General features: G+C 37.6%; 1 protein-coding gene across 2 annotated transcripts in view; it reads right to left on the reverse strand.

Moving 5' to 3' along the window:
* MID2 (midline 2) overlaps window positions 1-26,415 on the reverse strand; it is an 84,333-nt gene that overhangs the window by 31,398 nt on the left and 26,520 nt on the right. For both annotated transcript variants that reach the window (XM_008072187.2, XM_008072185.2), the window contains exon 3: window positions 25,108-25,203. In XM_008072187.2, coding sequence (XP_008070378.2) covers window positions 25,108-25,203 — 96 coding nt within the window. The remainder of the gene's footprint in view (window positions 1-25,107; window positions 25,204-26,415) is intronic.

The raw sequence follows: 26,415 nt of genomic DNA on the forward strand, positions 1-26,415 counted from the left end.
TACACATATATATGTACACACATATTCCATGTTTACTTTACCCTCGGTCTAATGAATAATTTTATTCATTGCTCCATAAACATACTGTAGGACTGGCTTTATGCCATGTGGAAATACTGTGTTAATTTTGGAGTACTTTCTTCTCAGTGATCAGGCAACCAAACCTTTATAGACTTAGGGCTAGTTACTGTCTCCCCCATGTTCTCTTTGCTTGCAAGTCTGCTGTTTACAACATGAAACTAATAAGTGGAAGAGATATAACTTAGGTTTTGTATATTTTATGTACATAGCTATAAATTTTATGTGAAATGACACAGAAACCTGTTTGTCTTTTCCTGACCATGGCATTATTAGATATGGAAGAGACTGATGAAATAGTCAATTCCTACTCCATCGCTTAGTAGATAGAAATATTAAGCCTAGAGAGAGGAAGGCTTATCCAACATCATATTGCTAACAGATGACAGGGCAAGGCTCAAGTCAGATCTTTGCTTCCCCATTTAATATTCTTTCCAGTCTACTGTTTGTTTTATGAAGCATAGTACTTACTTACAAATCCCTCTGAATATATAAAACATTCTAGCTTGCACTCCTGTGCATTTACCCTAGAAGTATGTACATTTATGCCCACACACAAAAAAACTTCACATGAATAGTCATAACAGTTTTATTTTGTATTAGCAAAATTCCTGGAAACTGCTGAAATGTTCTTCACTAGGGACATGGATAAACAAATTGTAGAACATCCATACAGTAGAATATTACTTAGTGATTTAAAAATACCATTGATATGCACAATAAACTGAATGAATCTCAGGGGCATTACGATGAGTGACATAAGCAAATCACAATATTTCACATTCAATATGATTCTATTTACATAACATTCTAGAAATGACAAAATTATAGTGATGAATAACAGATCAGTGGTTGCTAGAGGGATAGATGTGTCTGTAAAGAGGTAACATAAACGAGGATTTTTTTTTTTTTTTTGAGTTGGAGTCTCACTCTGTCGTCCAGACTGGAGTGCAGTGGCCGCTCCCGGCCACCGCAGCCTCGGCCTGCTGGGCTCCAGCGATCCTTCCGCCTCAGCCTTCCGAGTAGCTGGAATTACAGGCATGCGCCACCACACCCAGCTGATTTTTTGATTTATTGTGGAGATGAGGTCTCGCCAAGTTGCCCAGGTGGGTCTCGAACCCACGGGCTCAGGCAATCCACTCACCTCAGCCTCCCAAAGGCGCGGGATTACAGGCTGAGCCACCGAGCCCGGCTCAACGAGGATTTTTTGAATGATGAAACAGTAGTGCCCTAATCGATACATGTGATAAAATTAATGGAACTATGCATCCTTCCCCCCCCCCCCGGAAAAAGCTAAGTACGTGCGAATACTGGTGAAAATCAAATGAAGTCTGTAGTTTCCTCAGTAGAATATTGTACCAATGAGTTTCTTGTTCTGATAGTTATGTAGTTATGTAAGATGCTAACATAAGGGAATGTTAGGCAAATGGTATGCAGTAACTCTCTATTATTTTAGCATCTTCTATGTGAGGTTAAACATATTTCTAAATAAAAATGTTTTAAAAAGAAAGAAAGCTATCTAGAAGTTTCATGATGTTTTAGGCAGGCCCAGTAAACCAGCCTTTCTGTAGTTTTCTGAAGTTCTAACTAATACACCTTTAGGCCTTTGCTCAAATGGCATTCTCTCTCTTTGTTACACAAACATCTTACTCTGTACCCTAGTTTTTTTTTAACCATGGCATTTATAATCATATATATATATGTGTGTGTGTGTGTGTGTGTGTGTGTGTGTGTATATATATATATATATATATTTGTTTGTTATGTATCTGCTGCCACACACTAGAATGTAAGCTCCTTAAGGTTAAGGGCTTTGTTTTGTTCACTACTGTATCCTCAACACCTAGAACCGTACCTGGCACAGAGTAGGTGCTCAATAAAAATTTGTTGACTGAATGAACTAATGTGAATGTGTCAGCACTGAAATAATCATAATAAAAAATCATATAGTATGTTACGTCTCTTTATTACATAAGACAGATTTCCCCTACATTTTCTTTTCACACAATTACTCAAAATAATTGTCTTTTCTATGTTGTGTTATGTAAATATTGTTTGTTGAATTATGAAAGATTTGGAGAGATGTTGGAATAACAACACAGATCCTAGGAGACCAAATATTTCCTTTCCCGGTGTCAAAAGAAAGAAAAACTTGCCTTTCCTAGGTCATTGGCTATGCTTTACTCACCCTCATGATGCATAAAATACTGTTTTTACAGTATTGTGCCACCAGAGGGCAATGTTTATTCAATTATCCTTTCTCAGTACAGCTTGTGTGGCAAGCCATGTGCTGGGTATAAAAAATGGGTAAGACACAGTACTCGCTTTTAGAGTTCAGTCAAATGGGGAGACAAATTGGTACACAGAAGTGCTATGATGAAAGAATGCACAGGATATTCTGAGTACACAGAGGAGGAAAACCTGAACCAGATAAGGGAGATAAGGAGAGAAGCAGAGAGCATGGGTAACAGCTTCCTAGAGGAGGTGATGCCTGAGATGAGTCTTAAGGGACAAGCATTAGTCAACTAGAAGAAAAAGGAGGAAGTGTAAGTTCTGTAAGGACAGGCACCAAGTCCACCACTGTGCTCCCAATGGCTGGTTCAAGGCAGAAGTATGCTTAAATATTTGTGGAGTGAATGAACAACATGTAAAGTCCAGGTGGTAAAAGGGCATGCTAGAGGTTGATTCTCAAAATAACTCTTCAGAGTAAAAATTATTATTACATTTTAGATGAATAAAATTAAGTTCAAAGCACACAGCTTATAAAACAGAGCCAGATAAACTCAAGTCTGTCTGTGCTCTTTCTACTTGCTGTCTCCCATTGAGCACATTACTATTAATAAGTCAACTCATAGTCTGCTTAAAAGGATTTTGAAAAGTGCTTCATGATATTGATATTCCTCCAAAAACAACAGAAAATGTATCTACTATAACCTTCTTAAGTTTTGAATTGATTTATTTATTTTTCAAGTTGGAAAACAGAATCAAAGAAAAAGTTAAAATATTGCTATATTCACATATCAATATATATCTCATATCAATTTAAAGAAATTATATAACAATTATATATATACTTTTATATATATATAAGTATATAAAATATATATGCTTTTAAATGACAAGTTAAAGCACTAAATTGTAATTGTTAACTTGGGACATTTGAGAAACAAAAACACTCTAGTAATATTTCTGTTGATATGCAAAATTCATGGCTTCATATCTTGACAGTAAAGAGAGGTAATGACAAATAACATATTTTTACACAAAATGAAAAGGTCTGTCTGATGCCACATTACAACATAAAAAGGATATTAACTGTTTTACTGTTTTATAATGCTTATGGTAGATGTTTCAATGACAGCACTGCTTTACAGAAAGTCATAAGAATGTGAAAGATTATAGACAGACCTCGCTGTTACCCTATAGTATACACTCAATTCTTGAAGCAGTCAACACTCATGTTTGTGGATACCATGTAGGTCACTTCATTTTATAGTTGAACAAATTTTACTGTTATTATGAGGTAGGCATTTTAGCAAGCACTTAGCAGTAAGCAAGACAGATAAGGCTTGTGTCATCATCTCTTGAAGCTTATAAGGAGCAGGAAAGCAGGTACTAAACAGTTACCTCTGTGAGGAGTGCTACAAAAGAGGTTTACTGCATAATGCATATAATATTTGGGTCCTTATAAGTGGGCACTTAACTAACAGTGATCAAGTGGGGAGCTTATATGGTTACAGAAGGTTTCCTAAGGATGTGATATGTTTAAGGAATGAGTAAAAATTAGCTGGAGAAAGGGGAGACTCTTGACAGAGAGGATAAGGACAGCGAAAAAAGCAGGCCATGGTAGAGAGGTAGGCAGGGTCTGGATCATAATGGGTCTTTAAATCTTTATTTATTTATTTATTTATTTATTTATTTTAAGAAACTGGGTCTCAGTCTGTCAACCAAGCTGGAGTGCAGTGGGATTTTCATAGCTCACTGCAGCCTTGAACTCCTGGGTTCAAGAGATCCTCTCACCTCAGCCTCCTGAGTAGCTGGGAAGACAGGCATCATCATACCCGGCTAATTTTTTTTAAGAGACAAGGTATTGCTATGTTGCTCAGGCTGTTCTTGAATTCCTGGCCTCAAGTGATCCTCCCACCTTGGCCTCCCAAATCACTAGGGTTACAGACATGAATCACTGCACTAAACCTTTATCTTAAAGGTGACAGAGAACAATTGAAGGGTTTGTGGTAGGGAGTAACATGATAGACTTTGCAGTTTAGAAAGTTCATTCCCCCAGCAATGTGGAAAATGGATAGGAGGAGGACAAGATGGGTCAGGGAAACCAGTTAGGAATTGTAGTTTTCAAACTGAATGTGGCATAGTCATGGATGCTGCCTTCAGAAAGCTTATAGTCCAATGAAAGAAGCAGCATGCATTTAGGAAATTCCATCATGGCAAGGTAGGCAGTGTAATAGAGTTCTGCACAAGCTGCTTTGCCTTGCCCAAATCTGTGCAGCTAGTTGGTGGCAGAGGCTGTACCAGAGCCCAGGTTTCCCAATTCCTAGTCCAGGGTTTTTTCCAAAGCCTTCCATTTCACTGCATTCACAATCATGGAATTATGGAAATTGAGGAGATCCTGGCAAGCCAGTGAAAATTTATGCCTTTTTTAGCCTCAGACCAGACTGGGGGAAACAGTTAGCCCCTCTTTGTACTCAAGTCTAGCATAAGCATTCCTTCCAATATCTTTGTTTCTGAGAGATGAATTCAGCATCTTGATACTACCTGTATACATAGAGCAAGAAATCTCTCAGGGGAGATTTAGGGAAATTCAAATTGACTGCTAAGGTCAGAGAAGGCATCTTTCTGAGAAAGAAGTCCTTCTTTCTGAGGCAAGGAACTTTGTATGACAAAACAACAAAAAAAAAACCTGGTGCCACATTCAGAAAAGGCAGATGGTCACTAGAAGAAGCAGGGGACAAAGTGGAAGAGCGAAAGAGCTGAAGCAAAGACTATATTGCTTCTAAGCTGCACAGGTTGGGTGAGGTGGGGCAGAGGAATGAGGGTTCCTATGAGGAAAAGCCCAAGAGGATAAAGAGGCTCTGAGTACCTGAGTAGAGCCCTTGGACAGGTTATCTTGATGAAATCTGGGGGATAAATATATATATATATATATAATGTGCATAATACACATAATCTTTGGGTGCTTATAAGTGGGCACTTAACTAGCAGTGGTCAAGTGGGGAGCTTAGATGGTTACAGAAGGCTTCCTAAGGATATACTATTTTTAAGGAATGAGTAAATGTTAGCTGGAGAAAGGGGAGACTCTTGAAAGAGAAAAGGACAGCAAAAAAGAAGGTGGCATGATAGAGGTAGGCAAGGTCCAGATCATAATGGGTCTTTAAACCTTTATTTTTTTAAATTGCAAACAGGGTCTCACTCTGTCACCCAAGCTGGAGTACAGCGGTGTGATCATAGCTCACTGCAGCCTTGAACTCCTAGGCTCAAGAGATCTCTCACCTCAGCCTCCTGAGTAGCTGTTATAAGTACAATATTTTATGTATCAGTCAGCTGGGGAGAAAAATCAGTACATAGAAGTGCTATGATATATCAGTACAGATATATTAGTATAGAGCAGAGACTCAAAGGACAGACTCTCTAAGAACTGTGTCAAGGAAGATGAGTCCCTGGGAATCCTGGGGTGAGAAGGTATATCTTCACTGAACCAAAACTCAAAATTAAATTAAAATTGTATATATTTAAAAGAATGAGCTTTTGAATTTTTTTGAGACAAGGTCTCACTCTGTTGCCGAGGCTCACCACGGCATTGACCTCCTGGGCTCAGGCGATCCTCCCACCTCAGCCTCCCACCACATAATTTTGGGCACATAGCCCAAGTTTCCTCTTCTGTAAATTAGTATAATACTGATACCTAGCCTTGTGGAGATTTATTAAATTAAATAACATAAATAAAGTACTTAATACATGTTCTGATATGTATGACAGTCAAATGGTTATGCTGTGTTTTGTTTTTCTTACTACTATTATGACAATGATGATTATGATGATTACTGTGACTACTATTACTATAACCACTAAATTTTCTGCAGAGCAACCAAGCACTGTTTTATTATATGGTTTATTTATACTCAGTTTCTGAATATAGTCTGTTTTGCTTTCTGGAACATACTTTCATGATCTATTTTACCCTGAGATTGTCATATCACTTTTCTTACTCTTCCTTCTACATCTAAGCACCTAGACCTCATCCCCAAATGCAGTTACCTCCACACTGCCGGACAGGGTTAACCCTGTCTCTAAAGGTAAGATGGCCTCTCTTCCTACCAGAAGTCACACTGTCACCTACTCCATTCAGAGCAGAAGGCTGATGCTTGGAGGGAGGTCAACTGATGATTTCTGACAAAATACCAATTATATTTCACATCCTTGTCTGGGAAAAAACTTGCCTGGCCTGAGCTTGTTACTGTTTGTCTGCTCTGGGCTTCCCCATAATTAACACGATACCCCAGGCTCAGAGCCCAAAAGATACTAGGTTAAGTCTAGAGGAAACAGATGTGTAAGCAAGAAGGATATCTAATACATTTCATCACTTATAAAAATGTAATACCATAATTAACATTCAGTTCTAGTCTTCTGTGTGGTGCTCTCTGAGGGATAGGACTCTGTCTGTTCTGTACTCTGAGCTCTAAGCAGAGTAGAGCTCTATACGCTAAAGGCTGACTAAAGCACATGTTAATACAGGGATGAATATGCATCTCCTCACATCCAATCTCTGCTCTGTATAACAAGGAATCCACTCGTTACCCTTCCTGTGGTATTGATGGAGTGGGGGCATAGTTGTCAAAAATATCAACAGAGATCCCAATAGGTACTGTCTTATAGCAAAAAATCCTGAGACTCACATATGTGTGAGTGTTTGCTATGTGTTTGTATATATATAGACATAATGTCTATAATTCATAATCTCTCTCCACCATTACTAAGTCAAAGCAGATAGGTCTATGTCTGCTACCCCCATACTTGCTCAGACAAAAGGCTACCTTTTGGAGCTTCTTTCCCCTAATAGGTCTGCCCTTGGTGTTACTCTGAATCAGATTCACCTATATATAAATGCTTATTGGGGGAGGACAGGCACAGAGTATACTTTGTTTTGGGTCTTTATTTTCTGCCTATGGCTCAGGGCTTAGTTTCTCATTTGGGAAAGTACAGTGGCTTCTAGAGAAATTATAAAGAAAATGAGAAGGAATCTCAAAATGCTGGGAAATTCCAAAGATCTGATCATCTTAATACGTTGTAATTGTAAATAAAAGAAATAATTAATTATGGCTATGTAATTATTATGGCTGTATAGTTATTGCTTAGACTGGAAAGTGCTTTCAGATATATTTGATCGCTATATTTGATTTTCACAAAAATCCTATGAGACAGATAGGGTGGGCACTACTGTCTGCATTTTATGGATGAGAAAACTTAAATCCCGAGAGGTAAAGTGAATTATCAAAGTCATATAAGCCAGCAAGTAACAGAGCTACAACTCAGGCTTCCTAACTCCAAGGCCAGGGCTTTGGCAGATTACCCATGTTTCACTCTAACCTAACCATTTTTCATTATTTTTTTAGCTAAAACTTTTTGGTTTTTGAGGAAAACCATCCTCTACTTTTTTGAGGATTTTCCTGTGCTAAGTTCCCATTTTTTCTCAGCACTTCTTTTCTCCCACAAGGCAACAAAATACAGTGGAAAGAGCTCTGGGTTTTAAGATAAGCAAGGCTGAGTCTGAATTCCAGCTTTGACACTTACAAACTGAGTGATATCAGGCAAGTCACTTAACATCTCTGAGCCTATCTTTCTGATTGGTAAAATAGAAACAATCTTTCCCATTGCACAAATAGTTGTAAGAGTTAAACGAGAAGATAAAGGTCTCAGCATACTACTTGGGGCATAGTAAAAGTTAAATATTGATTTCCTTCCCTACTCCTCCCCCACCCCAACTTCCTATCCTGGTCTGGAAACTTGCAGTACAGTACTTTCCCCAAAAGCTGAAATTCAAGTTTTGATTTATGTCTCTACTTATTCATCTTACTGTAAAATAAGATGACTGGCATTTCAACTCATGGTGGTTTATCATTTACAATGGATACTTCCATAATATTTTGTTGGTTGTGATAGATTTGAAACTTATAACTTGTGTATATGTATGTACACAATTTAAAGTTTTAAGTTATTACTCAGAAATGACTTCCATTTTATAAAATCTGAAAAAAATCATTCTTCTTAAACTCATCTAGAACCTAAAAAGCTGGGTTGTCTTTACTTCGATAGCAAGCTAACTTAGTTACTTTCGTTTGACTATACTGTGGCTATTCAGGTCTATGATCTCTTACTGAGTTCAAATCTCACATCCTCAGCATCAGTTTCTAAATACATTTTCTAATAAAGGATACATCTCCTTGGCAGCCAATTTCCTGTAGGCTGTCTTTAGACAGTAATATGGTTTAGTTCTTGCACCTAGATCTTTCCCTGTTGTCACATTCTCCCCACTGAGGAGCTTCAAACAATGTGACAAAAAAGAAGATAAATTGGGCATGGGAGAAAATTAGGCTAGTATAGAGAATGGGGATATAGGACTTTGATAAAAATGGAATTGGTATAAAAAAATAAGCTAGGCCATAGATTTTGCCTGAGGAGAGGGTAAGGAAAACTTTAAAATAATTTCATTATGCATTTTGACTTTTTTTTTTACTGGTTGCAGTAAAAGTATGCTACTATTACCATTTTAAACATTTTTATTATGAAATTGAGCATATTTAAAACTAGAGAATATCAGGAAGCTCTACGTGTCCACCTCCCAGCTTTAAAAGTCACCAATATTTTATATACTTGTTTGATCTATCCCCTCCCTTTTCTGCAAGTCTAAGACACTGTGTTATTTCATCATACTTCAGTTTGTATCACAAAACCAAAATACTGTCTAGCATAATCACAAAGACTAACATAATTCCTTAATATCATCAATCTAGTACTTCTTCTATATTTAAATTTTCCCTATTGTATAAAAGGTTTATTTATTTGAATCGGGTACCTTATGAGGAGAAACGTAATACTGATTTTTCAAAGGCCATGTATATTTCTAATTAATAATTAACAAATGTTTCAAAGTGAAAAAGTAGAAGATCTCATCAGTACTATATACTCCTTCCACCCTAATTTTTGGGGCTTAAAATTCTACCTTTTGGAATGTATGCCCTTTATAAAAAGGCAGATCCCTGTACAATGTTTTTTTATTCATGCAAGCAGTATTGTGAATTTCAGTGTCTCAAAATACAACTTTTGAAGGAGGTATTGGAGAGAAGAAAAGGTCATCACTAAGCAGAACAAAGGTCATCACTAAGCAGAACAAAGAGGTAGAAACTTGAGGGATGTGCAGAAAACTACTTAAGTCCAACATGAAGACATCTGACTGCTTAATCAAAACTGCGTCTGATTTCTCTGACCTTTCTGTATTGAAGCCAACCACGTCCCAATGACCCAATAGTCTTATTTGTAGCGGGTACTAGGCCCGCTGGATGACAGCCATCAGTTTTGTCAGCCCTAACCCTAACACAGTGGAGGTTCTTGCTCTCAACTACTGCCTGAATTTTTCTCTTAGAGAGATAACCAAAAAGGTTAGGTATAGGTGACTATTCACTAGCATTCTGTAGCTGCATGGTAAAACAAAATCTGCTCCTTTGTTTATTTCTGATGAGATATTATTTGCCTTGGTAAATAGAGATTGCTGGCAATATATATCAATAAGTTTTAAAATATGGCTTTACTTTAAATTGTCAATTTCAATTCTAAGAAACAAATATTCTTAAAAATAGAAAGAGAATGATCAGAAAAAAGATATAGTGTGAAACTGATAGGACAAATAAAAATAAGCAAGTCTACAGAAAATTTGAAAAAACCTATCGACACATCAATGTAATAGTTATGTATAGAACTTTGTATCCTACATAAAATAATACATTTTTCTCTTTTGTTCATGGAAAATTTACAATTCATCATGAACGAAGTGTTTATAGTCGACTGTCTCTGATCATCATCCCATAAAATAAGAATAAAATAACAAAAATCTAAACCCCCAAATACTTAACCACTTGAAAATTAAGAAACACAGTCTTAAACAACCTTGTACTCAAAGAGAAAAAAACTAAAATTGCTTATTTTATAGAAAACAATGAAAGGGCATACACTTAATGCCAAAATATGTGGAATACAGTTAAAGCTCTACTCAGGAAAATGTATAAAGATTGAAAATAAATGAATTCATTACTCAATTTAAGAAACTGTAAAGGACAATAAAATAAACTAACAGTAATTAGGAGGCAGGAATTCATTTTCAAAAAACTGAAATTAATGAAATCAAAATGAAACTACCATACAAAGGATAATTAAAATCAAAAACTGGTTCTTTGAAACTCCTAATTAAGGAAAAAGAGAAAAAGCAAAACAAAACAAAAAATACAACACTAATAATAGAAAAGAAGATACACAGATATAGACAATAGCGTGCTGGTAAACATTTAACTGTTGGCTCTCCAAAAAACTTCTAATTTGTGGTGCTTGTTGATTTCCATGGCATAAAAACTCCTACTTCAGTGGATTTTAAGCTTTCAATGTAGCTGTTAAACCCAAAGATGGAAAAAGTGCATACAATTGGCAAGTCAACTCCAGCACACTATTGGATAGACATTAAAGTAATTATAAGGAAATATCATATGCAACCTATGGCATATTGCTGGAAAAATCTATTAAATACTTTTACCCAAGAAGTAACAAAACCTCAAGAGTCTGATAACTTTAAACTAGATCGGAAATGGGATTAATGATCTGTAATTTTTTTTAAAAAATGCTTCAGGTCTGGATGAGTTTAGACCTGTATTCCATAAACTTTTGAAAGAACAGATCATTCCCATGCAATTGAAATTACTGAAGACCACAGAGAAAGAGAAAGATTCCCAATGCATTTACTGAATCTAGTATACTGCCACAACACCAGAAAATTTAAAAAGATATCAGAAGGAATAACTACAGATTAATTTCACTTCTGAATATATATAGAAACATCCTAAATAAAATAGAAAATTAAATTCAGCAGGGCAACAAAGGCAAAAATACTATAACCAAATAGGGTTTGTTCCAAAAATAAAAGAATGCTTTAACATCAAAAATATATCAATATATAGAATTATATTAATACATTCTAAAAGGTTTTTAAACAAAACCCAGCGGCCAATCCAAATGAAAACTCTAAATAAAAGACAAATTTTAAACAGAATACAAACAAATAGCAACACCATACTAAATAGTGAAATGCTAAGGCCCTTTCCAGTAAGATTATGAACAAGATGAGGATGTCTGATATCACCACAATATTTTTAATGTTTTAGCTGAGGCAAAAGAAAATGAGAAATAACTGGTATAAATTTTGGTAAAGGAGATATTAGTACCTCAGACAAACCCAAGAGATGCAGTTTTGTATGTAAAATTATCAATATGGTAAGATTATTATATACAAGAAAATACATAAAATCAAAAGCTTTACTCCATATGAATTTTGAAAACAGAAATAGAAAATTAACTCATTCACAACAGGGATAAGACTAAACAATACCTGTTTCCCCGCTGTGTTCTTAATTCAGCAGACAGTATAATCTTTTTAAAAACACACTATGCCCATGATTAAAATGACTTCATGCTAAATTTCAATTGGCTTCCTTCTGACCTTAGGATAGATTCCAAACTTCTTAACATGGGTTTTAAGGTCCTTGTAATCAGGGCTCCCTGCCTCTCTGGTCTCATCTCTCGTCACTCCCTGGATAAGGCACTTAGCTGTCTAAGTTTCCTCATATGAAAAATGGGGATAACAACAGTGCCTATCTCAGAGGTAGCTGAGAGGATTAAATGAGGTAATACATATAAAGCACTTGACGTAATACCTGGCACATATGAAGTGTCAATAAATGTTAGCTATTGATGATGGTTAGAATGTGAGCCTTCTTCGATCTCCCTCTCCTCTGAACTCCTACAGCACTTACAGTTAGTATCACACACTTTAGTAGCACTAAATTATTTTATTTTATTTTGCTTGCCATTGCTTCATTCTGTTAGTTTTGCTTTCCCAGCTAGACGATAAAATCCTTGAAGACAAGAATAGTGATGTACCCACCTGTTATATTCCTCTGCAGCATTTAGCATAATGTTAAACACATAGTGGAGATTAATAAATACTTTTTTATAAAGGTCTACAGAGGAAAAAGTGACAGAGGTTTTAAAAGAAGACTATAAATAACAAGCATCACAACGCTATTTGCTTGTAGCTTCTGGGTTAATGATGTGTCACTGGACTAGCATGGAGCTTGGCTGTACTCACTGTAGATCAGTGTTTTGTTTTGGGTCTTTTGTTTTTTTCAGATGATTTGCTGCCAATACCCTGTTTTTTGACAGAAACGGAGTGTGAAAGCATGAAGGTGTTTAATTCTCCTCTCTGGCATGCAGGCAATATGCAATTTGTTTACTAATCTGTAATATCAGAGTTTTATTTCTTAAATGTAAGTGTTCTCTCTGAGCTACCAATATAATATAAATTTAGTTTCATTCTAAAGCCAATAGAATCCTTCTAAATGGATTCAATTTCTTGGCTGATGAGTGGGTGGTAATTGGAATCCCAAAATAGCCCGAGGGGGCTAGAAAATTCAGAGTTCTTCAGATGCTAGAACACCCCACAAACTTGGCAAGAATTTAATTTTGTGAGCACTATAAGCTGGCATCCTGTAATTGTTTCCCCTTTCTTTTCACATACCATTGCTATTGTACCCTGCCTAGTCCTCTCACCCTCTTCTCTAGTCCTTCTCATGTCCTGAGCTTGCCAGTAAGACATCTTTGGGCATTCGTATGCCTGATGTTCTGTGCCAGTGCATATAAAGATCGGGACGGAGGAGCTAAGACTGGAACTGTGTCATTCTATGTAACATGGCCTCGCCTTGATACAATACACTCTTTTAGCTAAAATTGTATTGGTTTAGAAATTATTCCAAAGCCAATGATTGTTTTATGTCTTTGCTGTTATTATCAAGAAGCTGGAAAAGGCTTGGGATATGAAGGAGACAAGGAAGAAAGCCTGCTCTGAACAGAAGAGACAATGTTCCCAGAGGAAACACAAGGCAATGTCTTCCAGTTGGGTCCCAGTTTCTTCTCTAATATGGGGAAAATACCAAAGGACTGAAAAGAACCCTTTGAGGGGAAGAAAACAGAGGTTAAAAGCAATCCTTATGACCTAGTTTAAACACAAATTCTCTCATTAGAATCTTTTTTCCACTTATATCCTCTTTATACATATAACTCCCACAATATACACACAAGAGATGTGCAACCAGGCAGCCATCTATGAAATAGATGCATAGCATGTACAAGGGCATTATGATGCATGCTCTAGAGAAGTGGTCCCCAACCTTTTTGGAATCAGGGACCAGTTTTGTGGAAGACAATTTTTCCATGGACTGAGGGTGGGTGGAGGAGTGAATGGTTTCAGGATGATTCAAGTGCATAATATTTATTGTGCATTTATTTCTATTATTATTATATTGTAATATATAATGAAATAATTATATAGCTCGCCATTAAAAAGATAGGCATGGATGGAAGTGGTAAATAAAATAATGAGCAGGCTATGCACAGACTAAAATAAGTGTCGAATTCTGACTTAAAGACTGCCACCAAATGCAGCTGTACAATTGTAGTACGTCAACTTACTTGCCACTCACTGATAGGGTTTCGATGGGAGTCTGCAAGCAATTGATTTATTATGGTCTCTGTGCAGTCAAACCTCACTGCTAATGTTAATCTGTATTTGTAGCCACTCTCCAGCACTAGCATCACCACCTCAGCTCCACCTCAGATCATAAGGCATTAGATTCTCATACAGAGCACGCAACCTAGATCCCTTGCATGCACAGTTCGCAATAGGGTTTGCACTTCTATGAGAATCTAGTGCTGTGGCTGATCTGACAGAAGGCAGAGCTCAGACGTTAATGCAAGCAATGGGGAATGACCATAAACACAGATGAAGCTTTGCTCACTGGCCAGGCACTCACCTCCTGCTGTGTGGTCTGGTTCCTAATAGGCCACAGACCAGCACCGCTCTGTGGCCCAGGGGTTGGGAACCCCTGCTCTAGAGGGAATTCTTACCACAAAAAAAGATTTGCCCAAATACTGCTCTGGTATCACACTGTGTCATTCCCATGTGGACACACAATCACAGTACACACCAAGACTGGTTATACAAGCATCTATCCTTACCCAGACCATAAACACAATAATCAGCAACTTGCACAAAGAGCCATGGATTGATGAAATTTGTTAGTTTTGCCCTTCACTTTTATTTACTATTATTATTTTTAAAGATGTGGGGTACAATTCAGGGTTAGGTATACATATGTTCATTATGCAGGTACCTTTGTTGATGAGATGTGCCCCTTCCTCCCCTGGGGGGTTTCCCTCAACTACTAATCCCACCTCCCCCCCGGCAGTTTCCCACTATTGCCAATCACTTTCTTATAGTATTACGATAACTGTTCAAGGTCCGCTTATGAGTGAGAACATATGGCACTCTGTTCTTTGTTTCTGTGATAGATCACTGAATAAGATAGACTCTAAATACATCCAAGTTGCTGCAAAGTTCAAATGTTTGTCCTTCTTTATGGCTGTATAATAGTCCATTGTGTATATGTGTACCACATTTTTTAAATCCAGTCCAGCTTCAATTGCCCTTCACTTTAAAGACAGTATAGTGGTTAAGAGAATGAACTTTAGAGTCAAATTGGATGCAAACTCTCACTCTGCAACTTACTCCCTGTGAGACTTTGTACAAATTAGCTGCCCCTTCTGTGCCTCCGTTTCCCCATCTGAAAAATGAGAATGAGAATAGCACATACCTCATCAAGTTTTTGTGCAGATTAAATGAGCTAATGCACTTGAAGCTCTTAGGAGTAATGAGAGTTACTAAAATTGCCTGAGGCAGGGTAAATTTAGATTCAAGATTTGATTTAGGTGAGAGGAGAGGTAGTGGCAAGGAACTGAAGTGTGGGATTATCTTTCCATCCTGAGGTAGTAAATAGCTTATTTCCTGGTTGTACATGTACTTTTCAATAATCATTCCATCAAAGGACATTGGTCCATCATTAATAGTAATAACACATCCATTCTTTTTCTGAAGAAATCTATATATTTGCAGTCATTGTCATATATTTATTATTTGTAGTCTGTCTTAAATATGGTAGCATTAAGTATACTTTTGAGAGTACAACATTACTCTCAAACTCTTTATTGAGAAAACCCACATTTCACTGAGACTACTTTTACCCTGAGACATGGTCATGCATAATAGCCCTAGAAGTCAGACCCAGTCAAGCAGTCTCAGAAAAGAAGTATGGTTCCCAGGGTAAATGATTGTATGGTTGAGGACAGTGTGGATACCTGGAGCTGCCCACCCTATTTTCACCCTCCTCCCATAGCACACATACAAAAACCTGAGCAAGTAAATACCTGATCATGGACACTACTGCTTCCTTTTGCCACCTCTAACATTAGTTCTCCCTCTCCTCTCTAGCCCATGATGGACTGTTAGGATATGGGGAGCTGCTCTGGGCTACCAAACGTAGGCCAGTGGCAGGGGTACATAAGAGGCTTACCATGGACTTAGGAATGCCAAACACGTGTATAGACTATATGTTTTTCTAGAGCTAGAGCTATTTAGTGGAGGAAAGAGTAGGTTTTCTAGAGCTTTCTCCTACCTATCTGAACACAAATGAATCAGTGACAAGTAAACAGCTTCTCCACTAAGCTGCATAGTGCAGTGGAAAGAACGTGGACTTTGGAGTCGGAGAGATGCAGGACTGAGTCTCAGCTTACTCTATGTGAGTATGGTGTCTAATATATCTGACCCTAAGTTTCCTCATTTACAAAATGGAAATATCACCAACTGTATTACATGGTTGTCATAAACACTAAGTGAGATTAGGAACAAGAATATCTCTAACACAGTGCCCAGAACAAATGATTCAAATATGATTCTCTCTCCCTCACTATCCCTGCTTACTGTATCACACATCTGGATTCCTCTAGACAGGCAGAGAAAGAAAGGTCATCTCAATGGCTATGTGCATATCTGTTGTAGTGACAGTTGCTTTAGTTTTAGTTTAGGTTTGGAAGTTTTTTATTTGTTTGTTTTTGGTTGAGTTGATGGCAGGGGAGCTGGAGGTAGGAGTAGAACTAGAAACATTTAAAGATACAGGATAGGCTTGAAAAGGCTTGAACTAAATTATTAAGATTCCATTAACTTTCCAATAGCACATTGGAAGTGGGAAACTTGGGCAGACTGTGAAAAGAGTGGCACAAGCCAAGTAGGAGGGGCCATAATTAAGCAAATGTCCTGGTCATTTAGTGAGTAACCTGTAGTTGAACAATGAGAAATGTGAACTGGAGGAGGAAGGCAACAGAGGGGAAATGAGTTTCATTGCACCAAACGAAAATGCAAAAACAGAGTGAGAATGTGTGCCTATATGAACTGTCTTGGCTATGAAGGTATGACCATATCTGAAAGCTTACCTGTCCTATAGATGTGGGGGAGGAGGGGAAGGAAAACAATGTTAATCCTAATTCATTTTATTCTGAAACGCTATCATATTCCATACTCTCCAAATACTTCAACCGTAACATTTACTGTCCTAAAAATGATATTTTACTGAAATATATCAAGAATTGTCACAAGGTATTTCTGAGAAAGGATTGAATGCATTAGGTGTTTGAAAAATTATCAAGCATTTTATTTTCTAGTTTAATGTAATCCTCTAAATTAATTATTACAGTAGTATAAGTGAATAGACTGACCAGGTCACTGCACTTACTTTCCATTTTTCAGGGAAACCACTTTCCTCCTGTAATTCTACAGTGGTTTCAAATAGGTATTTCATTTTCACAAGGTCCTAGTAACCCAAATCTTTCTCAGGAGCTATTAAGTTTGTTCCCCTTACTCTTCCATCTCTTGCAAAAGTACTCACAGAAACTTTTGGCTAATGAACATTTAAAAATCCTAAAGAACTCTCTCTCTTTTTAAAACCACTAGAGATGAAAGCATGTGTCCCTCCCTAAAACTTTTCTTTTGCCTTTGCTTAAAGGCAGCAATCAAGAAGAATTAGGGCAGGATGATAGGCAAGTTTACTTGAGTATCAACACAAAAAATATTCCTGTAGAAAAATAGTGAATGTTTCCCCACTAAGTAAAGTTTGTTTAGATTAGTAACTGCAAACTGGCAGCCTATTGAGCACAATAGCCCTTTTTAGTGTGTCACCTCTACAGAGTTACTGGTGGGTTATTAAATAAAGTCACATGGCTCAGATTCCCAACATTTGCAGCTGCAATTTCATTACTACTCCCTCTTTCCAAGGAAAGTTCTAGTTCATATATGTCAAATTTGAAATTGATTGTGAACATTTGGGAATTATTGCCCTCCTCACACTCAGAGATAGTGGTAAATACCTCTGTAAGTCCTGAGGTAGGGCTAGGAATCGCTGGCAAAAGGTGTCATGCCCAGAAGTAGTATTACTGTACTACTGCTGCTAACAACAACTGTTTCTACTATTTATTACTTCTCCTCCTCTTCCTTTTCCTCTTTTTCCTCCTCTCTCTCTTCTCTTCCTCCTCCTTCTCCTACTATCACCAAAGTTTATTGAGTTTTGACTATGTGCCAGACACAGTAGCAGGTGCTTTACATGTATTGCCTTTCCCTTCAAGGTATTATTAGTACAAGTTTTATAGATAATGAAACTGAGGCTCAGAGAAGTTACGTGTTCAAGGTTACACAGTTAGCATGACTCCTGCCTGTCCAACTCCAAAGCCACCACAGCACACTGCACCTCAGACTCTACATATCACTTCTAGGAGGGGCAACGAGAGACTTTGGAGTTGGACGAGAGCGCCCGGGGCTTGGAGAGGTGGCTGGACATCAAGTCAGGAAGGTTAGTGAAGCATATGTGGTTGGAGGCAGTGAATCTAATGATTCCTATTGTTAGCTTCCTAGTAACAGAATAATAAACAACTAGAGCATTATATACTCATTTGTGAATCTGACCTTTTTGCACTTCAAACAGATAGTAACTACCACGCTATTTCTCACATCACCTTCATGATAGAACGTCTAGCAACCTGATTTCTTTACCACTTACTTTCTTCTTGACCTCTCTGAGTCTATCTTCCATCTTCACCTTTGCACAGAACCTTCCCCCCCAAAGGTCATTAGTGGTATCTTCTATGATGTCTCTGCTCCAATAGACTCTTTCTTTGATATTTCGATCCTCTGTTTTTGTTGGTTTTCCTCCTCTCTTAAGTGCTCTTTTTGTTTCTCCTTTGTCCTCATCCAAAATTCACATCCTTATCTCATACTCCTTACTCACTTCCAGTCATCCTTATGATGGATCCAGGAACCACCAGTGATGAACAAGAAACATCCAAGTGGTATGTACCTTGGCCTGGCCAAAAAAAGTGTAATAGAGTAGTAAGGGGCATAGGCTCTAGGCTCTGAAGCTAAAGTGCCTGTATTCAAATACCCACTCTGTTATTTACTAACAGCATGACCTTGGCAAATCACATAAATCTTTATTTATTCTCTGCTTCTTTATCTGTAAAGCAGAAATAATAGCAGTGTCTAGAGTTGTTGGAAGGATTAAATGAGTTAACACATATAAAGTGCTCAGCTGGAACAGGGGAAATCCTCAGTAAGTGTTACTTATTATTGCAATCTTTACAATGGTAATGTCCAAAACTTTTATTGTTTCCACGAATGAATAATTTACTTTAATATTTAATTCTCAAAATGCACACTATCTCTGAGTCATCTTGTCAAAAGGACCACAGTCTTTCTATTTATTTTTGGAAGGTAAATTTGTTGTTGTATTCTGAGTGACAAATAATTGGATTGGAGATCTGTCCTAGGCTCTCTTCTCATTCTACACATTCTCCATGACTTTAATTATGACTTAGAGTTGATCCCTTTTCCAGACCTCTCTCCTGATCTCTAAATCCAGCTAGCCAGCTTTCTATTGGGCATTTCATACCCAACTCTTTGACCCACATCACAAAAAACCTTGCATGTCTAAACAGAGGTCCTTTTGTATTCACTTAGTTAAAGGCAACAGATCCATTTAGTCACCCAAGCCAGAAACCTGTAGATCATTCTAGTATTTATTTTCTTTCATCTCTTCACCCATTAACTGATCACCAAGTAATGCTGATTGCACGTCCTAGAAATGTTTTGAATTTATCCTTTCCTCCTTAATCCCACTGCTTCATCTCTCCCTGGATCGGTAAAAGTCTAGCCTTTACCTTCAATCCTGGACCTTTGTTCCATCCTCCATGCTACAGCCGCAGCAAGCCTTCTTAAACGTATATTTTATCCATTTAGTCACCTGCCTAAAATCCTTCCATGGCTCCCCAGACTCCTCAGGATAAGGCCCAAACACCTGCACATAGCATACAAGACCTTTCATTATCTGGGCCTGAGCTATTTCTCCACACTCACTTCTTGGAAAGATTCCCATGTCTTACATTCTGGCAAAACCAACTTTCTGGTGACTCCTGCAACAGGTGTACGCTGATCACGCTTCTGTGTACTTGCATGTGGTCCCCTTCACTCCATTATTTCATTTTTGTTGGCAAAATTCTACTTTTATTTCAATATAAATTGGTCTTTATTTCCATTCTGCAGCCTTTCCTAAGTTCCTCAGGCGGACTTGGGTGCTTCTTCCTCCAGGCTAGCCTGTCATCTTTCATTTACCTTCATTACAGTAATTATCACTTCACATTCTATTTGCCATCTTACCTATCAGGTTCTCAACCAATCTATGTGCTCCTTGAGGGCGGAGGCATTTCCTATTTATACACCCAATGCTTGAGGTACCATTTTTTCCCATGCAATTGACTTATTTTTCACCTCCAGTAATACTTCTGCTTTCTGTCTCTAAACAGGGAGTGGTATTTTTCCTTTTTTAACATTTGGCTAAAATGCATTTTTTAAAATTAAATTTTCCCTGTTCACATTTACTTCACTCTGATTACGTCTTCATTTTTTATGTCTTCAGTGTTTGTAGAGGGCTCCTCCAACAAACATATTTATGGTTTAATGGCTTAGATTCCATTTTTTCTTTTAGTTCAACCACCCTCAAACATTTAAGGACCATCTGCTGAAATCATCCGCAGCAGTGTTTTTTTTAAAATTAATTTATTTGAACAGATCTATTTATTTATGCTTGAAGAAGCAGTCAGACATCTATTACACAGACTCCAAGATTCTTGCTCTTCCCAAACCAAATACCCTTCTAATGAGCAATAGAAGCAGCAAGGAGAAAATTCTAAGCTGCCTAAAGTTTGAACTGAAAAGATAAAAACTTCCAAAAGTGATTGAAGCTAATACCTAGGGCAAGACGGAAATCTTAAATTCCCTAAACTAAGGAAAACCTCTCCCTCTCTTCTAACTCATCTCCTGTCTTTTTTATTTCTCCTAATACTAAAGAGCAGTGCCACCTTGCTCCTTAAAAGGCTTATGAAGAGCCAGAAAGAAATCAACTTGCCCATGGTGCTTCTGGGGTGGATTAACCCATTACATTGCAGCACAAAATATCCAGGAATGTGTTTAATATGATCAGTTCCCTGAAAAATAATAAATACAATTGGAGCCAGGCATGGTGGCTCACGCCTGTAATCCCAGCTCTTTGGGAAGCAAAGGCGAGAGAGTTGCCTAAGCCCAGGGGTTTGAGGCCAGCCTGGGCAAATTGGCAAGACCTCATCTCTAAAATAAATAAATAAATAAATAAATAAATAAATAAATAAATAAATGAATAAATGAATAAATAAGTAAATAAGCCAGGTGTGGTGGCACACTCCTGTATTCCAGCTACTTGGAAGGTTGAGGCAGAAGGATCTCCTGAGCCCAGCAGGTTGAGGCTGTGGTAGCCATGAGCATGCCACTGCACTCCAGCCTGGGCAACAAAGTGAGACTCCAACTCAAAAAACAAAAACAAAAAAACTGTAAGAGCTACACTGCATTTATTGGTACTCTTTGTTCTGCATGCTGCTTTGTAAATACTCTTCTTTCTTACTAGATACTGTGCTTTCCCTAGCTAGACTAAAAGCTTCTAGAGGTCACCAACCACATATTTTGTTGTTGTTCAAATTGCCCACCATACTGAGTACATAGTGTATGCTCAAGAAATATTGTTGTCCATCTGATTACTAAATATTTAACTATTTTTCAGGAATGCTTATTATTCATAAAACCATGGAGTCTTGGAAGCCAAGAGGAAGTATTCATTTGTTGGTATACATTTTCCCTTGGCTATGCATTATACAGAGGTTTCCTTTGGAATGTAAACAAAGGATGCCTGATGAGCCAGGACAAAGAACTATATATAGAGATCAAGTGGCCAGAGTAGCAAGGCCAAAGCATACCCTTCCTTAACCAGATTAAAGAGAGTCCTGGGGCTTCCTCTACCTCCTTTCCATGCTCTTCATCCCCGACAGAAATCATTTCCAACTGTCTGTCTCCTGAATTCTGAAACCTCCGCAGCAACTATAACAAGCTACATTACCATAGAATTCAGCTAACAAATCTATGGTGATCTTAATCTCTGTTTCTGTAATAATAGGAAGACTGTAGCTTTGTTTACTTTCTGAGGAGAATAGAGAACAGGGAGAAAGGACCAGGATAGGGAGGCAGTATTTATGGCCCTTTTATGAAAAGTCAATCTGTGACAAAAACATTTGCAGACAATAAGGAAGAGGAACAGGTTTAACAGGAAAATAGCCTATTCCAGTTTTCTCAGAAGTGCCTTAACCGGCATCCTCCACCCCCGCCCAATGTAAAATGCCTTGTTTATACTATGAATATAGTCATTCCCTATAGACAAATCTGGATTAGATAAAATGAAAAAATTCCAAATCACCCTTCTGTGTCTTGCTCTCATGACCGACGGTATCCTACAATTTATTTCATTTTATAAAGTATTTATAAGCATTCATGAAGTCTCAAGTCCCTTCATTAACTGCATTTCTAATCCCAAGGCTTGTCCTGAAGGCTTTTGGAGACATAAACTCTGTGTTGAATGAGTATAATAAGCAGCCTGGATTCACCCTATTATTAAGAGGAAGTTAAAGGCACATCTCTAACTTTTCAGAATAGATGATGTCATAGAGGACAGCCTTACTCTTCCATAAACTATCCTGTAGGGTCCTTGTCAAAGACAAGATCCTAAACTGAATACAGTTAAATCCCCAAACACAATCCCACTCTTTTTTTTTTTTTTGAGTCAGAGTTTCACTGTCGCCCAGGCTGGAGTGCAGTGGCAGGCTCACAGCCACAACAGCCTTGACCTGCTGGGCTCAGGTGATCCTTTCACCTCAGCCTTCCAAGTAGCTGGAACCACAGACGCATGCCACCACACCCAGCTAACAATCTCACTCTTATCAGTATCTCACTATTCTTTCCCTGTTCTCAGTTAACATATTTACTCCATTATCTGTATTTCTTGCATATGTATCCACATCAGGGTGGATTTTTGTAGTATGTTAGCACTCAGAGAGTAGCTACTGTGTCTATGCTGTTTTCTTTGTACCTAGTACAATGCCAGGCATAAAGAGGTATTAGTAGAGGTGACCTTCTATGTAGCCAGAGCAGTGACCTCCATGATGGAAATTAACAAGTACCCCTATGGGTGTTTCTTGATTATCTACTTTGTTGGTTTGTCATGGAGCTACTCTTCCCTCTTACTTTTCTTACATGTGGCAGTGCTAGTGTCAGCTCCTTAAAACTCAGGCAGGAATACTAACTTCAGAAAGGCACTGTTAAAACACTGACTGTCACTGAAAAGGCCAAAGTGAGTCCTCCCCTATTAACACAATAATGAATTGTTTTATGAGACAAGCTCTTTGCCACTTGAAAAGAGTGGGGCCCTGAAAATAAAGATTTGATAGGCAGGATAGGCTGGGAAAGGTTGGAACAGGACTATGTCTGGGTAAGGTTGGCCAGAGTGATAAGCTCATCAGGGTAGAGAGATGAAATGTTAGAGAAGTCCTAAAGTGAATGAGCAATGAAAATTAACTGCTTACTTTGCCGTTTTGACTATAACTTACTCTGTACTTAATAGTCTTTTTTATAAGAATGAGGAAGGCGATGATTATAATTTCTAACTACACACTTATTCACTATTAACTGGTACTCTACCTTCAATCATGCAAATTCTAAACCAAAGGAACTCTTATCTTGTCTCCTCCTTACAATGCTCCCTTGTCTCTTCACCAGTGTGGATTTCTTATACTGTAATCTAACAGCATAATCAGAAGCTTTGATAGAGAGAAGAATAGAACAATCCTGATTGGCTGAAAACCACTCTGAAATACTTTCTATTTTGTTTTTCCCCTCTTAGAAAGGAAGAGACAGAAGGGGAAAAAAAGGAACAGGATAAAGAAAGTAACCATTCACAGTATTGTGACCTATGAAATCTGGAAATAAGTCAAAGGTCATGTAGTAAGATCAATTTCTTATGTTATAGGTAAGGAAACTGAAGCTGAGAGGCTATATAACTTATTCATATTCAAACTACCAGTTAACAAAAGAGCCAAATCTAGAACACATTTTCCAATTCACATTCCAGTGAGTGGGAATGAGAGTTTCTTTTCATTCCTTATGCTTCTTCCCAAGTCCCCTACCTCATTCTACATTTTCACATCAGTGTTTAACAAGTACCCTATGTACCCTACATATAGCACCCCTATCTTCCACAAATGGGGTTCCAGAAGGAATTAAATTTCTATGGTATGCTCATCATACAAGTATACCGTACTTGAAGAAACCCAATATTTTAAGAAATCCAAATGATTGAAGGGTGGGGGATTACTCATATAATAAGAGGATTCTTTGTCTTACAAGAAGATTCTCCAAAGTGTCTCAAATAGGGATACCCAGCTAGGATTAAGATATGAGAACTTAATAAAACTATTTTATTGTTTAAAATGAAATAAACTTTAGCTGTTACATTTATCTGTCATACAAGTAAGATTAGAACTAGACTAACAGGCTTTAAATATAATTAGAAACATTTTTATCCAATCACTGCCCACGAGGAATCCTATAATATTTTATCTGATCCTGGTTACACTTACAGCCCTACCATCATCTCTTCAACAAAATTAACAGAAAACCAAATTGTATAGCTGAAATTCCATGCTCTTAAGAAAGAAAGAGAAATAATAGTTTTCTTTTATTATGTTAACATAAGAAGATGTCAACTCCTCTTCTAAGCTCTGCTCTAAGATTTTGTGTGGATAACAATTGTTTCAAACCTCACACTTGTATGGCACTTTAAAATTCACAACTTTAAGATGCATGTTATTTGTTGATGACAAGAATAAGTAGAAAGAGGACCAGGTAGGGTGTATTGTATAGCTAGGACCACAGGCAGGGGATGAAGAGAGAAGAGGCTAGAAAGAGAAGCAGTCCTGATGATATTGTTACAGAGACAGCATTGCACTGAATGTACCTTACCCTGCCCCCCAAGGACCCAGGATTCTCAACTTTCCTATGACACCCGAGTAATCTCCTTAAGGAGTGATCATTTCCAATTTGATTAAGGAAGAAACATACTTCTTGTCTGATTCTCACACTGTCTGCTGTTTGGAAAGGAGAAGTGGTTGCTCCTTGGACTATTGTCCTCCTCCCCAGTCCCTCACCATCACCTATTGATTTTTTTTTAAAAAATGCATAGATATCTTTCACTTTTTTGGAACAAGCCAGCATCCTAAAGGAATGAGTCTTTCTAAAACTATCATTTCAGTCTTTCATTCCAAATTACCGAGCTACACTCTGACAAACTGAAGTGTCCTCAAAAGATCACCTGATCCATGCTCTCTGAAAGAATCACAAATGTTTCTGTTACATACCTCAACCTGCTGGCAGATCTGTATTAGTTTGGCCATTTGATTTTCTAGTTCACTGTTGCGCTTAACCAGGTTGGTGAGGTTCATCTCCAGAGTTTGCTGTCATCGCGGAGGGTGTGAAGCCAGAAGGAAACAGGGAAGAGGGTAAAAAAGAACAATGAGCTTGAGAACCAATGTCATGTGATGATCAGTCAGTCAGTAGACAAATATTTCAAAGATTCATTGAGCACTTGCTTTGGGTCAAGCACTCTTCTAAATGCTGATTAATAATGCTGTACACTTGTTCATTATTGGGGGGAAATGACATTCATGACTGTGGACGTAGAAATGCATTGACAATGAACCGACCTTATGTTTAAGATAATATTTTTAACTTTTAAAAGTAGTTCATAGGCAATATTTCATTTTGCCCTAACTGCAACCCTATGGCATATGAAGAACACATAGATGAATACATATAAAACAATAAATGTTTCTTGACTTATGATGAGATTACATCCTAATAAACCCAAAAGTGTGCTTTTAGCTTAAGAAATTTTCACTTACCATGAGTTTATCTGGATGTTACCCCTCATAAGTGGAGGAGTATACTGAATGTATATCACTTTTGCACTATCGTGAAGTTGAAAAATCTCTAACTATTAAATGATTGCTAGACACTATGCCAGACGATTTTATGCATGCCATTTGACAATCATAACAGCCCAGTGCAAGTAGAAGATGCCGGTATTTTACTGATGAAAGAACCAAGCTTCATAGTGGAGTTAAAATATTTTGCATAGTTATATCACTAGTATATGGCAAAGCTAGGACTGGAGTTCAGGACTCTAGCCCTCAGTCACAGTTTTGCCCCAGTATTTCATGATATTTTGGTTTTGTTGTTGATAATATTTTATATTTATCAGTAGTATCCTTCAGATCCTACTGATAAATATAAAAGAGATGCAGGACTTCAAAATGCAAAGCCCGATTTTATCAAGAGATGACACTCATTGCCGACCATCATTTCCTGGTACATTGATTCTTTTAGGTTCACATTAGGAATACTCAGCAGATCTGCTGAATATAATGTAGTTACAATAGTACTCGAAACTCTAGCATATTTTCAGTTAAACAAGCTACTCTTTCTCATTCCTTATATGAAGCACAGAATACCATTTTACTCGATTGATCTTGGGCTTTTTTACTCCTCCCCATTCCTAAGTCTTCAACTATGGTAGCTGCTTTTCCTTTATGACCTGCCCCAATATTTACTCCTCTCTCACCCACCATCCTAATACCCCGTAAAGTATATTCTAAATGTAATACCCC

This window comes from Carlito syrichta, unplaced genomic scaffold (genome assembly GCF_000164805.1).
Source record: "Carlito syrichta isolate Samal-C Ts95f unplaced genomic scaffold, Tarsius_syrichta-2.0.1 Scaffold314870, whole genome shotgun sequence".
Taxonomy (NCBI): Eukaryota; Metazoa; Chordata; class Mammalia; order Primates; family Tarsiidae; genus Carlito; species Carlito syrichta.